This window comes from Somniosus microcephalus, chromosome 15, assembly GCF_052327205.1.
Source record: "Somniosus microcephalus isolate GS21.2 chromosome 15, FLI_Smic_1.0, whole genome shotgun sequence".
Taxonomy (NCBI): domain Eukaryota; kingdom Metazoa; phylum Chordata; class Chondrichthyes; order Squaliformes; family Somniosidae; genus Somniosus; species Somniosus microcephalus.
The window spans coordinates 33,131,296-33,147,344 of record NC_141001.1 but is presented as its reverse complement, the minus strand read 5'-3'; the positions used below and the strand labels follow the sequence as shown (position 1 = coordinate 33,147,344).

General features: G+C 45.6%; 1 protein-coding gene across 2 annotated transcripts in view; it reads left to right on the top strand.

The window, feature by feature from the left end:
- Positions 1-16,049, top strand: part of LOC147106616 (potassium voltage-gated channel subfamily KQT member 1) — a 932,501-nt gene that overhangs the window by 350,405 nt on the left and 566,047 nt on the right. The window contains exons 12-13 of one of the 2 annotated variants that reach the window (XM_086007626.1): positions 1,767-1,793; positions 4,665-4,727. The exons of the other annotated variant lie outside the window; for it this stretch is intronic. Coding sequence (XP_085863752.1) covers positions 1,767-1,793; positions 4,665-4,727 — 90 coding nt within the window. The remainder of the gene's footprint in view (positions 1-1,766; positions 1,794-4,664; positions 4,728-16,049) is intronic. 2 annotated transcript variants of the gene reach the window in all.

Below are 16,049 nucleotides of genomic sequence, written 5' to 3'. Positions count from 1 at the left end.
CCCCTAGGTCTCTCTCTTCATGCACCCGCTTTAGAATTGTACCCTTCAGTTTATATTTATTTTCCTCATTCTTTCTACCAAAATTTATCACTTCGCATTTTTCTGTGTTAAATTTCATCTGCCACGTATCCGCCCATTCCACCAGCCTGTCTATGTCCTCTTGAAGTCTATCACTATCCTCCTCACTGTTCACTATACTTCCAAGTTTTGTGTCATCTGCAAATTTTGATATTGTGCCCTGTACACCCACATCCAAGTCATTAATACATATCAAGAAAAGCAGTGGTCCTAGAACCGACCCCTGGGGAACACCACTGTATACCTTCCTCCAGTCCGAAAAACAACCCTTCACCACTACTCTCTGTTTCCTGTCTATATCTACATTATTCGTGACCCTCAACATTTCATCGATTTGGATCATGCCATTTTTCAACCTTTTTTTCTACAATGAAAAGAGGTGAACAGCTTCATTCTTTGAAGAAATAAGCTCAAGAATCCTGTCCTTTCGGTATGAAAGAGAAACCTGGCATCAAGTTGCTTACCTGCCCTCTTACAAGGATATAGTGGTTGGTGTGGGAGGCCTGCAGATCAAATTTCCCATTCCAGGTCGCTTCCAATTGATGTTGGGACAAGATTTCTAAAACACTAGTGAAGCAGAACTGGATTAGGAATAAACCATGCTAAACCATTAGTAAAATGCCCTAAGAAAGCCAATGCAAGTACATAGATCATTACTGATAACGGTTCATGGAAAGGATTTTGAAAATAAACCTTACTAAGTGCAGTTTCATTAAGATGTAAAAGTTGAAAAGACCATTGTGTGTAATGAACCTGGAATGCAGGCAATCAGAGTGTATGCTTGCGCGTAACTAATCTTTCTGTTACTGCATTAATGAGGATCACAAAATAAAATCTCCAATGACCTTATTTGGAGTATACCTACAATCCAACTATGCACTTTACAAGCTTTGCTGTGAAAGGTTTATCTAAGTGTGGAATATGAAAGGTTTTATCTAAGTGTGCAACATTTGTGTGTTGTGGCTAGTGGGATCTCACCCCCTGATAAATATGTGGAATATTGCACCTGATATTTGGCCAAACCTCAAATTGAGGAAGGCTTCATCAACTCCAGAAGCAATGGGAGGTAAAGTCAACATGAAAATAGACAAGTGCTGCTTAGTTTGGACTAGAAGACAACAGACAAAGAGAGAAAAAATGGGGGTGGAGGAAAATGGGCAAAAGGTTGCTGGGCGAGAATGAATAAGGCAGCAAGCATGGTGAGGTGGGTGGGGGGAGGAGGTGAAGAGAATAGGTAAGGCAAGGGAGAACAGACGCGGTGTGCAAATGAATTGAAGAAAGTGGCCACAAGTAAGTGTAAATGGGGGAAATAAGCAAGGGGGTAAACGTTATAGAAGGAGGAAACTGGTTACCAACCTTATCAAACTTAATCGTAATTGAGATAATTTATCAGCACAATTTAAACTACTGTTGATATCAACCTACCCAAATATGTGTGGGTTTGCTATTCCAAATCAATGGGGGTGAACTTTCTGCCACCTTCTTCATAAGGAGATAACTGTGAGGAATTGGATAACACCAACCATCATTGTTGGGGCCGTAGTACTGCAGGCGACTGTATGAATTTGAGGATGTGTTGTAATAGTTTGAATGTGCACAACTTTACTATTTTCTCTAACTTTTTTCTATCTTTCTCTGCCTGTGACACCTCTGTCTGTAACCTCTCTCCCACTTCTGCAAGTATACAGGAAAAGCAAAGATGCTGAAAACAACTGGTAAGTTATTGGTTGACATGCACCGTGGTTGTAGAAATGCTTGTGTTTTCTTTTAAACCTGGACCTTTCAGTGATGTGAGTAATGCTGTGAGTGCTGTCTCTTGCAACTATCGTCCTGGCAATTAGCTTAGTGTAGAGCTCTCAAAACCTGTGAATTTTAGTAATCAGAACTGTGTAAAGCACGCTAAGCATGTTCTGATTCTTTGATGAATTTCAAAAGCAAAGTGTTGTGTGTGATTGTGTGTGTTGTCATTGAGTACAAATATTGACTGCAGTGAAGGGCTACAGCAAGAAAGTATTACCTGTGGCAGAGGACATGTTACAGAACCAACAGAGGGTATTCGACTCAAAGTTGGAAGGGGCATCATTTAGCCAATAAATATAGCCCAAAACTGTAGTCAGTATTTGTGAGATGGTAATATTTGCTTAGATTCTTTTAAAAAGAGGAAATAGTCCCCTTCCATATTTATTGTAAAGTTTTGTGCAGTGAATCAAGTCACTTTTGCATAGCCCAACTCTCATTTAAACCATGGAACCATCCCAAAGATAGGCACATTGGGCTGGATTTTGAAGTTTCCAGGGGGGCTAGTAGACTGCGGGAAAGTCTGGGTTTCCCCACACGCTGTGGCATTTTAACGCCACAGAGTGCATGTGATGTCACGGGCAGGTTCCCCGACTGGAAGCCAGCCTGATTGACAGGCTGGCTTCCAGTCTGGTGAGGAACACTGGAGGAGAGGCAGCAACCAACAGGTAGGTGTGGGGTTCGATCGGGGCGGGGGGGGGGGTTCCTAGCCCGGGAGGGGTCCGATCCCCAAACCCGGGGGTAAGTTCTGATCCCTCGGGGGGTCCGATCCCCGACCCCAGGGTTGGGTTCCTATCCCCAGGAGGGGGACTGATCCCCAAACCCGGGGGTAAGTTCCGATCCCTGGGAGGGGTCCGATCCCCGACCCTGGGGTTGGGTTCCTATCTCCAGGAAGGGGACTGATCCCCAAACCCGGGGGTAAGTTCCGATCCCTGGGGGGGTCCGATCCCCGACCCCGGGGTTGTGTTCCTATCCCCAGGAGGGGGACTGATCCCCAAACCCGGGGGTAAGTTCTGATCCCTGGGGGGGGTCTGATCCCCGACCCCGGGGTTGGGTTCCTATCCCCAGGAGGGGGACTGATCCCCAAACCCAGGGGTAAGTTCCGATCCCTGGGGAGGTCCGATCCCCGACTCCGGGGAGGAGTGGGCTGCTGGTGGGTGAGCTGGGGTGGCTGGGAGAAAGCACTCCTGCTCCTCCCGGCTCACGGGGATTGTTCCCCGAGGCCGTGCTCGACTCACTGCAGCTATCGGGAATCCTGAGGCCCGGGATTCCGGCCGGCCACAGTAAAACCTGCACAGCAGTTTAAAGCAGAGTCTTCAGGGCCTCATTATAATATTTAAAATGCCAACCCGCCTCTTGGCAGCGGTCCTGCCTGAATAAAAGTTGAAAGTGTAAGCGGGTTGGGGTCAGGATTTAGATTTTTTAAACTTTAACTTCCTCCCCCCCACCTACAACCCACCCGTTTTTTCATATGGAAATTCCCCCCATGGTCTCTGGTTATAAGGAAGAGCTATGTTCGCGTTCTGTGAATATTCATGGCTACCTCTCTTGATAATTGGGTACTAACTCAATAAAAGTACCTTGATACCTCAAATGCCATTACACCATTTATCTGGGAGACACCAGGAACACCAGAATGTGGTTGACAACACCAGGTACTGAATGTGATTTTTTAAAAGTTGGTATTCCTAAAATGGTTTCCAACTGTAAGATTTTCCTCCTCCCGACTAATATTGCTGACCAAAGACTGACGTCTATGAGCCAGCATCACATCTCTGCCCCATCCCTTCGGTCAGTTGCCCTTGCAAAAGCTTATAACGATCATGTCTCACTACCAGGAGCTCTTTGAAGACTTATTCACTAAAGTTTAGAAGAATGAGAGCGGATCTCATTGAAACGTATAAAATTCTGACAGGGCTAGATAGACTGGATGCAGGGATGATGTTTCCCATGGCTGGGGGGTCTAGAACGAGGGGTTACAGTTTCAGGATACGGGGTAGGACATTTAGGACTGAGATGAGGAGAAATTTCTTCACTCAGAGGGTGGTGAACCTATGGAATTCTCTACCACAGAAGGCTGTGGAAGCCAAGTCACTGAATATATTTAAGAAGGAGATAGATAGATTTCTAGACACAAAAGGCGTCAAGGGGTATGGGGGGAGAGCGGGAATATGGTATTGAGATAGAGGATCAGCCATGATCATATTGAATGGCGGAGCAGGCTGGAAGGGCCGAATGGCCTACTCCTGCTCCTATGTTTCTATGGTCCTCCACTCCGCCCCTCCCCCCCCCTGCTGTTTTTACTCTATGAAATGGTGTTTGCCCCCTCCCCCTCAATCAAACTGGTGTCCCTCTGAAAACTGAAACGTTGGTCCCCAAATCCAGCATCATCCCATTGTTTGGTGTCACTTGCCAAAGACTATTTCCCACATGTTACTTTTCCTCAGCCAGTTGCATGCAAAGTTTTATTCCAAGGATAATGTCTACATGATTATTAAAAACTTAAGGCATTATATACTGTATATATGTATAGAAAATGGGTTCAACCTGTTCAACCATAGGGAAAAGCTCCCATGTATTGATAATTGTTTCTTGCTTTATCTCTTTCCTTAATGCTTTCTCATTTCAAATTCTGTAATGATAAGAATCGAATGGATTGAAGTGCAAAAAAAGCATTTCCTTCTGGGCAGGTATGAAGAAACTGTTATTCTTTCATCTGTAAGTAATGCTGTCTTTTTTTTATCTTCTCTTTTCCTATTCTCTGATTCCGTCTCTGGCTGGTGACCAAGTTCGTCAGCATTCTTGGGCTTCCTTTGCTCCACTCTATTCCTTCAGTTCTCCTTCATCTCAAGGTAATTACTTCGTTGGCAGCAATAATTTGATTTGATGTTAACAGATCTTGTTCAGTGCAAATGTTCCCACACCCTGAATGGTTGAGAAATATCTAGCTTGTAATGGGTGCCGTGATACCAAGATTCAACTGCACCTCAAGGCCTCCTGATGTTAAAGGTGACTCTCCTTACATGGCACAAATTAATAAGGTGAACCATTTTGGTGACTACATGCTGAATACAGGTTCTCCCCTTAGTCAGAGTTCTATTGTTTTCGCTGTCCAAATTTGACTTGCAGGCAGCTGCTGGTGAATTAGGAATTCTGCTGGTTTACAAATGTGGATCAGTGGTGCATTGAAGCTAATTAGACTGATACAACAACAACAACAACTTGTATTTATGTAGCGCCTTTAACGTAGTAAAACGTCCCAAGGCGCTTCACAGGAGAATTAAAAGACAAAAAATTTGACACTGAGCCACATAAGGAGAAATTAGGGCAGGTGACCAAATGCTTGGTCAAAGAGCATCTGGGATTCTGTTAAAAGGTCCCATTCATTTGACTAGAAGTAAAAACTTGTATTTATATCGCATCGCATCATGTTTTGCCAAAACTCCCGAAGTGTTTAAATAATTAATTACTATTGTTCTGTATGTAAATTTGGCTGTCACTCAGCACCAGCAACGTGATGAATGATCAGTTGATCTAGTTTTTTTTCTATTGGATTGGTTAAGGGAGGAATGCCAGCCAGAACACTGGGAGAACTTCCTGCTCTTTTTCAGATAGTAACATGGGATCTTTAGTGTCCACCTGAAGCAGGGGAACAGACAGATGGGACCTTAGTTTACCATCTCATCCAAACAACAGCATCTCTCACAGTGTGGCACCCCCTCAGTACTGCACGGGAGTGAAATCCCAGAGAGGGGCTTGACCCCACAACCTTCTGACCAAGAGGCTTCAAACTGAAACCAAGCTGACAGGAATTTGGTCCAACAGCATAATTGACAAGTTACGCTAAAACCTACGCCATTCATGCCATCGGCAAATTACGCCAACATTTCCTGAGAATCTTATTAGCTTACGCTGGAATGTAAAAGCAAGCAGCAATCAATGTAAACAATGGGGGACCCCGAGAAAGCGCAGAGCTTACACCATGGGGTAAAAATTGGGTATCGCCCATTTTGGGGCGCTAATATCGTCCAGCCGCAAAGTTTAGCACCCGGCGCTAATTATCACCTCCGACTGCAAAATTCGCCTCTATTACTCCTGGAGGTGATTTAAGCGCTAAATCAGGCGCTACACACCCCTCTTAAGGCGCAAATGCCGGGGAGCGAGGCGCTACCTCAGAACACTACCGAAGCTCATGCGATGTCAGTTACCATGGAAGCCAGACAGACTGGCGCCGTCCAGTTCTTAAAGGGGAGGGGTCATCTTGCTGGCCAGCCACACCCTGCTCATTGCAGCCTTGAATCTCAGCCTGGAGAGACCTCTAAAGCAATTGTGTTGGAAGTACTAATGGATAGGCCCAGGGAAAGAGCTCGGCGCTTAGGAACCTCAAAAGTGGTGCTGAGGGCCAAAACTCCTTAGGACAGCGTTAAATCTTTCCAGACGTCTCTCTCCCTCTCAACCTGCATTTACCAAATATTTTGCCAACAAGAAAAGGCTGGAAGCGCCCGCCTTTAATTAGTTCTCCCCCAGCCCCTTCCCGACTTGAAAACGTTCCTCTCTACCTGTCGTTCCTAGCGGCAGGCACTAAGGCAGGGGGCGCGACTCAATATCCAGTCTGGGGCGCTTCTGGAGCATTGCACGCTCGACTGACGTAACGATCTTTGGGCACAGGAGATTGTGGCGGTAGTGTCAATTTTGCGAGCGGCACTAAAATCGCCGCACTCGGGCGCTAAGCTCCTAGCGCCCCATTAGCGCCCCCCCCCCCCCCGAGGCACTAATGGGAGGCGCTAACCAACCGACTTTTCCCCCCATATTCCTTCTTTAAGTTCCTCTTTATGTATGAAAATTAAAGTTTGATGCCATTGAATCCTCCTTTATGCACAATAGGCACGGTATGTTTAAGAAAATGCACCCATGGGAACTTTTCAATGTTTAATGTATCTCATTTTGATGCTATAAGAAGGCATTCAAAGATGCAAAAAATATAGTGTAGGTCTCTGAGGTAAAATATATATTTTTTAATTGCTTAAAAAATCACATCCAAACAACAGAACTTTGACTTTGGGTTCTGCTGCACCTAAAATTTTAGGTGTAAATTTACACCCATTTAGACGTGGCATATTGCAGGAAACTCATGCTCCCCAGTCTTTTGCATGAGTGGGTGGAGCTATATTAATAAGTAGCCATTTCAGTGGAGGTTTCCTTGAATCAGTGCAACATCTCCTCAATCTTTTGCTCTGAAAATCAGCATTTCGCCATATTAACACAGGCCTCAAATCTTATCCGCGGGAGGCGCAGTTAGGTGGTGGGGTGGTAGGGGCCTGGAAATGAGTAGGATATATCATCTCAAAGAAAGGGACTAGGCCAGTACAGATTCAGTAAGAAGAGTTTTGCTTGGTAATTCTGAAATCTCTGAATGGATAGCATTAGATGCTCATTCATGAATCCTGCACTTTGCATATGTGATTTTTAATACCGACTCGTATCGCCTGGTAAGGTCACAGTGCCTCACAACGCTTCAAGAAATAGTTTATGACAGATGGGTAGCATCAAACTACATGGGGTAGAAATCCTACCTTGTTGTGCTCATTTTTGCGAGCATAAAGCAAGCGCAACGAGATCCAATATTGGGGGCCAATGTCCTGCATCCCAAACACGCCCGAGAAACATCCAGCCCGATATTGGAGAGCTGCCTGTGGAAGCATGACAGGTGCCGGCCGTTCGCCTAGATTATTTCGATGAGTCCCACGGTGAGTTGTTGCTGTTATATATTTAAAAGCTGTGTGTGCATGGCCATGGAGCAGCACATCTTAAATACACATACGGTGTCATAGGCAGGGCGTCAATCCTCAAAAGTGTATATCAACAACAACAAATTGCATTTATATAAACACCCTTAACATTGTAAAACGGCCCAATCTCATACTCTTCTGGGCCAAATATCCACTCATGCTGATTCTCTTACATATGTAGGGAAAACTTACCAATCAGAAAGCAGTGACTTTCCCGGCCTGATGTAATGTTCTGGATTTACCTTATACTTTCACTAGCCCCTCCCCCTTTAATTGTCTTCATCCTAAACTGTGAAAGTTAAGTATCTCTAATCTCTTCTCCGAGCTCTTCCCTCTTACACATGGATCAGTCCTATTGCTCTTCCCTGCACCTTTTCTAGTCTATATACAGTGGGGTCTGACCAGTTCATCGTAAGGTTTTCATGTAACTTCTGTAGATTTATATTCTACATTCCTGGCTATCTGTTATGCAAATCTCTTCAGAGCATTTTCTGCTGGTTTTTATTTTTGTGTTGTCGGAAAGAGGACCATGTGCTGGTCAGTGATAGAGGAAAGGTAAGGAATGTGGGAATGTTGGTGAATGGGGAGGTGTGGTTGAGGTTACTGGTATCGTTCATGAATTATTTGATCATTTGACATAGCTGCCAGACTGGGTCTGCAACAGGTGGTGAGAGAACCAACACGAGGGAAAAACCCAATTGACCTCGTCCTCACCAATCTACCTGTCGCAGATGCATCTATCCATGACAGCATTGGTAGCAGTGACCACCGCACATTCATTGTGGAGACGAAGTCCCATCTTCACACTGAGGACACCCTCCATCATGTTGTGTGGCACTAATACCGTGCTAAATGAAATAGATTCAGAACAGATCTAGCAGCTCAAAACTGAGCATCCATGAGGCGCTGCAGGCCATCAGCAGCAGCAGAATTGTATTCCACCACAATCTGTAACCTCATGGCCCGGCATATCCCTCACTCTACCATTATCATCAAGCCAGGGGACCAACTCTGGTTCAATGAGGAGTATAGAAGAGCATGCTAGGAGCAGCACCAGGCGTACCTAAAAATGAGGTGCCAACCTACGGAAGCTACAACACAGGACTACATGCATGCTAAATCACGGAAACAGCATGCTATAGACAAAGCTAAGAAATCCCACAATCAACGGATCAGATCAAAGCTCTGCAGTCATGCCACATCCAGTCATGAATGGTGGTGGACCATTAAACAACTAACAGGAGGAGGTGGCTCCACGAACAGCAATGATGGCAGTGCCCAGCACGTGAATGCAAAAGGCAAGGCTGAAGCGTTTGCAACCATCTTCAGCCAGGAGTGCCGACTGGATGATCCATCTCGACCTCTTCTTGTGGTCCCCACCACTGGATACAGCAAAGGCTACGGGCCCCGGCAACATCCCGGCTGTCGTGCTGAAGACTTGTGCTCCAGAACTAGCCACACATCTAGCCAAACTGTTCCAGTACAGCTACAACACTGGCATCTACCCGACAATGTGGAAAACTGCCCAGGTATGTCCTGTCCACAAAAAGCAGGCCAAATCCAATCCGGCCAATTACTGCCTCAATCATCAGCAAAGTGATGGAATGTGTCACCGACAGTACTATCAAGCAGCACTTACTCATCAATAACCTGCTCATCGATGCTCAGTTTGGGTTCCGCCAGGACCATTCGGCTCCGGACCTCACTAAAGCCTTGATCCAAGCATGGACAAAAGAGCTGAATTCCAGAGGTGAGGTAAGAGTGACTACCCTTGACATCAAGGCAGCATTTGACCGAGTGTGGCATCAAGGAGCCCTAGTAAAATTGAAGTCAATGGGAATCAGAGGAAAAACTCTCCACTGGTTGGAGTCATAACTAGCACAAAGAAAGATGTTTATGTTATTGGAGGCCAATTATCTCAGCCCCAGGACATCGATGCAGGAGTTCCTCAGGGCAGTGTCCTAGGCCCAACCATCTTCAGCTGCTTCATCAATGACCTTCCCTCCATCATAAAGTCAGAAGTGGGGATGTTTGCTGATAACTGCATAGTTGCATAGTGTTCAGTTCCATTCGCAACTCCTCAGATAATGAAGCAGTCTATGGCTGCATGCAGGCTTGGGCTGATAAGTGGCAAGTAACATTTGCGCCACACAAGTGCCAGGCAATCACTCTCACCAACAAGAGAGCATCTAACCTCCGCTCCTTGACATTCAATGGCATTACCATTGCCAAATCCCCCACCATCAACATCCCAGGGGGTCACCATTCACCAGAAACTTAACTGGACCAGCCACATAAATACTGTGGCAACAAGAGCAGGTCAGAGGCTAGGTATTCTGCGGTGAATGTCTCACCTCCTGACTCCCCAAAGCCTTTCCACCATCTACAAGGCACAAGTCAGGAGTGTCATGGAATACTCTCCACTTGCCTGGATGAGTGCAACTCCAACAACACTCAAGAAGCTCGATGCCATCCAGGACAAAGCAGCCCGCTTAAGTGGCACCCCATCCACCGCCTTAAACATTCACTCCCTGCACCATCGGCGTACCATGGCTGCAGCGTATACCATCTACAAGATGCACTGCTGCAACTCGCCAAGGCTTCTTCGACAGCACCTCTCAAACCTGCAACCTTTACCACCTAGAAGGACAAGGGCAGCAGGTACATGGGAACACCACCACCTCCAAGTTTCCCTCCAAGTCACACACCATCCTGACTTGGAAATATATTGCCATTCCTTCATCGTTGGGTCAAAATCCTGGAACTGCTTCCCTAACTGCACTATGGGAGTACCTTCACCACGTGGACTGAAGCAGTTCAAGAAGGCGGCTCGCCACCACCTTCTCAAGGGCAATTAGGGATGGGCAATAAATGCTGGCGTTGCCAGCAACGCCCACATCTCAGGAACGAATAAAATAAAGTCAATGGCACCCTGCACCATGGGGAACCCTGCAATCTGTGCAAATCTTCGTGCTCGTTCTGCCTGCTTGTCTCTCTGGCAAAAGGGAATGAGACTAAACTGTTTCTCTGTGTATAGAGAGCCTCAGTGATGTTCCTTATGCAGCAGTGCACTGCAAACTGCAAGATGTAGCTTATATCTTCATCAGCAGCATGGAAGGAGCTTGACGCATAAAGGTTAAGAGCCACAGTCACCTTGACAGCCACAGGCAATGCTGTCCTTTCCTTGCTTTGAGGTTGCAGTTGTGGTTGTAGCAGTTGGTAGTTTTCAGCCACGACCTCTGTTGTGAAGTGAAGACGTCTCATGTATTGGTCCTTACTGGAGTTGAGGTAAGGAATTACTCTCTAAAGACCCTCGGCAATATGGCCTCCTGCTGAGAGCCCTTCTCCCCCTCCCCCTTCTTCCCCTTCTAGCAGCTTTTCCTTCTTTATGTGGCCTCACTTCATTCTCCCAGTCATGTTCAGTTCCCAGAGGAAGGCCTACCAGGCCACCCGTGTCTGGAAGCAACTTTTTTCAGCACAAGCTTTTAAATGAACAAAAAAGTACTTCAGGACCAGCCGGACCACTCCCTGTAGACTATTCAAACTTTAGCCAAGTATAGGAAAGCTCCAAAAAGACATACAATTGCACCAGCAGCCAGAAGAAATAATCCAGCAATTTACGTGTAAGTAGTTCATGATCCCTTTAATAGCGCTGGTGGGGGAATCCTTCATTCCGTTTAACGTCATGTTCAGCAGTGCGAGGTTAAGACAACGCGTTACTGAAGTGTGCAGTTGGAAAATGGCAGTGCTGGCGTCAAATCAGCATTGCACACTGATGTATGTCATGTTCTGCCTGCTCTGCATGCTGCCGGCATTCGTTAGGTGTGCACGCGCAAACCTCTTTACCCAGATGGCATTCTGTGCACTTCCCGTCGGAAATGTGCGCGCGCGCATCTCACATCCCATTTTCAAGAGTTAAGTGGCTGCGTGGTGCCTAAAAAGCGGGCGCTACACAGCTCAATTTAGCCCCCACTGTCTGGTTTTCATTCCCCCCTCCTTCTTTGATTCTTTTTGTGGTTATCTAAAATCTGTGCCCCCTTGTTGCAGTCTCACCAACAGTGGAAACAATCTGTTACTATTTATCATGTTATAATCCTTCAGAAATCTTAAAGACCTTAATCAGGACATAATTGTAATCCCCCATCCTTGCTAACAACTTGATGGATCTACACTGCACCTTTTCCAATGCTTTTATATTCTTTCTATAAAGGGTGTTCAAAGTTGCATACAATACTTTAACCGAGGTCTAAGTAAAGTTTTGTGTGTCTTTAGATACAAAACCAAGAATTCTATTTCTTTTTGTATGGCTTTAGCTGCTTGTGGTATCACCTTCAGTGATGTGTGTATCTACACTGTCTCATCAGCAGTGGAAGGAGTACTTCTAGTTGTCTTCTCCATTTAAGGTGTATTTCCTTTCCTTAGAATTACTTCCAAAATGTATTAGGTCACATTTTCTACATTGACCTGCATCCACCCATCCTTGGAGCCTATCGATGTCAGATGAACAGCAGTAGAGATTCCACCCCTCAAGCCTTTCAGTCATTCCATTAGATCATGGCTGATCCTTACCTCAACTCCATGTACCCTTGCCCAACAAAAATGTATCAATCTCAGTCTTGAGAATTTATATTGTCCCAGCATCCACAGCCTTTTGGGGAGAGAGTTCCAAATTTACTTTTGTGTGAAATACTGCTTTCTGATTTCACTCCTGACGTAATAAAGACTCACTACGCACTTGGTTGTACATAAAGCAAGGCTTTAATCGACTTGTAACAAAACATGGAGGTCTAGTTAGTAGTCACTAGCTTCCTGTTTCCAGACTGTCTCTGGCCAAGATGGGCCCACGCCCGAGTATTTATACTCCTTGGGTGGCACCCTCAGCTGGCCTTTCAGTAGTACTTTTGTAGAAGTTGCGATTTATGACAACTCCTAACTGGCCCAGCTCTAATTTTAAGATTATTCCCCCTCGTTCTGGATTTCCCCAGCAGAGGAGCTAGTTTCTCTGTATCTACCTGTCAAATCCCTTTAACATTTTAAACACCTCGATTAGCTCACCCTTCAAACTTCTAAATTCAAGGGAATACAAACCTTTTAACCCCTGGTATCATTCTGTGAATTTGGGCTGCATCCCCCTTCCAAGACCAATATATCTTTCCTATGGTTTAGTGCCCAAAATTGAACGCGGTACACCAGATGGAGTCTGACCAACGCTCTGTACAAATGAAGCACCACTTCCTCACTTTTGTATTCCAAACCCCATTGAGATAAAGGCCAACATTCCATTTGCCTTTTTAATTACATTTTGTACCTGTGCACTAGCTTTTAGTGATTTGTGTACATGGACATCTAAATCCCCTTGCTTTTCTGCAGCTCCTAATCTCTCTCCGTTAAGAAAATATTCTGATTTATCTTTCTTGGATCCAAAGTGGAGGACCTCACACTTCCCCACATTGAACTCCTCCTGCCATAACTTTGTGCTCTCATAGTCTGTCTATGTCCCTTTATATCCCGATAATCCCAGCTACGCAACTCAACTATGTCTCCTAATTTGTCATCTGCAAACTTAGATCTACAACTCTCTATTCCTTCATCCAAGTTATTAATATATATGGTTAAAAGCTGATGCCCCAGTACAGATCCCTGGGTGTCACATCCCGCCAATCAGTCATCCTGAAGTCTTTCACAATCCCCATCACAATTTACCGCCTCTTTAGTGTGATCTGCAAATTTCAACATTGTTCCTTCAATTTCTAAGCCCAGATCATTTATATATGTATATTACAACAGTGACTACACTTCAAAAGTATCGCTGTAAAGCATTTTTTGGTGTCCGGAGTTCATGAAAGGCGCTATAGATAAGGGGACGGCCATTTAGGACTGAGATGAGGTGAAATTTCTTCACTCAGAGGGTTGTGAATCTTTGGAATTCTCTACCCCAGAGGGCTGTGGAGGCTCAGACGTTGAATATATTCAAGACAGAGATTGATAGAATTTTGGATATTAAGGGAATCAAAGGATATGGGGATAGTGCAGGAAAGTGGAGTTGAGGTCGATGATCAGCCATGAATGAGAGGTGATCTTATTGAAACATATAAGATACTGAGGGGGCTCGACAAGGTTGATGCAGAGACGATGTTTCCCCTCGTGGGGAAATCTAGAACGCGGGGGCACAGTTTTAGAATAAAGGGTCGCCCTTTTAGAACTGAAATGAGGAGGAATTTCTTCTCTCAGAGGGTCGTAAATCTGTGGAATTCTCTGCCCCAGAGAGCTGTGGAGGCTGGGTCATTAAATACATTTAAGGTGCAGATAGACAGATTTTTGCAAGATAAGGGAGTGAAGGGTTATGGGGAGCGGGCGGGGATGTAGCTTTGAGCCCAAGATCAGCCATGATCTTATTGAATGGTGGAGCAGGCTTGAGGGGCCAAGTGGCCTATTCCTGCTCCTATTTCCTATGTTTCTTATGTTCCTTATTAACAGGCTCAAGGGGCCGAATGGCTGACTCCTGCTCCTATTTCTTATGTTCTATAGGAATGTAAGTTGATTCATCATAATAAATAACAGAAGTCCCAGCACAAACTGCTGTGAAATTCCACTCACCGCACCTTTGCATTCTGAAAAAGGTCCTACCTTGACCCTCTCTTTCTGCCCTCCAACCATATCTCTCTCCGTGTTCCGCTTAATTCCATGTGCCATTATCTTTGTCATAAGTTTTATGTGGAACTTTATCAATAAACTACATCCATAACGTTACCTTTAATTATGCTGCCTCTTATTTCTTCAAAGAATTTCATAAGATTGGTCAAATGCAGCCTGCCTTTTAGAAGTCCATGCAGACAGTTTTACATAAACACATTAGGGATCATTTTCACCCCCCCCCCCCCCACCCCAGCCCCATATCAGGCAGAAGAGGGTCTGGGGCGTGGGGGGATAAATAGGCAAATTTGCAAAACCCGACCCCAACCCGCCATGAATGCGCCTGCTTCCGTTTTAACCGCAGTGGTTTCGGGCCATCTGAGTAACCCGCTCTGGATAAGATAAAATAAGACGTTTTAAAATGTAAATGAATAAATTCAGTGCATTGGAAGGTGATTATAATATTCACATGAGGGTCCGTTCCTGATATTTTGGCAATAATTTGAATTTATCGCTGGCCGCCCGGGTTTCCCAGTGCTCGGGAAACCTGACAGCTAAAGGGAAGCAGGAGCAGCCAGGTCCAGCAGGTAAGTGCTTTTTAGAGCACCGTTGGTGGACCAGGAGTAGCAGGAGTATTAACGCCACCACCCCCTGCCGCCGGGCCTTCAGGCAAATCTTCTGCTGCAATCAGCTGCCCCCCTCCCCCTTCCCCCACCAACCCTGCAATCTCTCCTGGTTCCCCCTCCTGCCCGATTGCTGGTCTGACACACATCCGCCCCCACCCCCTGCGCCCCCACCCACCTGCAATGTTTCCCGGTTGCTGGAGACCGACCCCAACAGTCCCCAGCTGCAGCCTTCTACCACTGGCTTTCCCACCGGCAGCTGGCTAGCCTGTCAATCTGGCCAGCCGTCGGATGGGAAATGGATTCGAGAAATGATACTGAGGTCCTGCTGGTAAGTTCAGCAGAACCTCCATGTTCCCAGTATTTCCGGGTTTCCCTCCCACCCCCCACCGCCCCCCCCCCCCCCCCCCGCAAACACGCTTCCTCGCTCCCTTTTCACCTCCCATAAATACCGGGGCCTGTGTGTAACATGAATACATTGTTCACTATAAAACCATGTCTCCTCTGACTCTGTGAGATCTGTTAGTATGCAAAAGTTTGCTATCACTTGGAGGCACTTCTATTATAGATTATTTGCCGAGTTGGTGTTGTTATCTAATAGAAAGGTATAGTGAGCTAGACAAAAATTACATCAGTGGGTGCAACTCTACCTCTGTTCCATTTTATTACAAAAATAATCTCCAACTCACACCTCTTCACGAAATAAGGTCTGTGAGCAGAATCCTGTGGCTTAGCAAACTTAGCAAGTTTGTGCCTTGAATAAAGTTGCTGCTGGAATTGGAAATCCTCACACAATGAGACTGACCCTGACCTTGTTGAACGGAATTTATGAAGGTGGCATAAAAAAGGCAATTAGTTGTCTCACTTAACCTTGCACTGGGGTCAGATTGTGTACTCTGTATTTGATTAAGGCTTTCTAAGGGTAATGGGAAGGTCCAGTCAGGTGGACATTCTGTGTGCTAGTACGACATTAATGGTTTTGAGTTTCTCAGTTTTGTTCCTATAAATATGTTGGGCAGTGTTGCATTGAAATAATAAAACACCCACACCTGGGGCATAGTTAGTACTTTTTTGGGGGGTGCAGGAGGGACTCGCAGGTAAATGCACAACATGCCACAGATGTTCTATT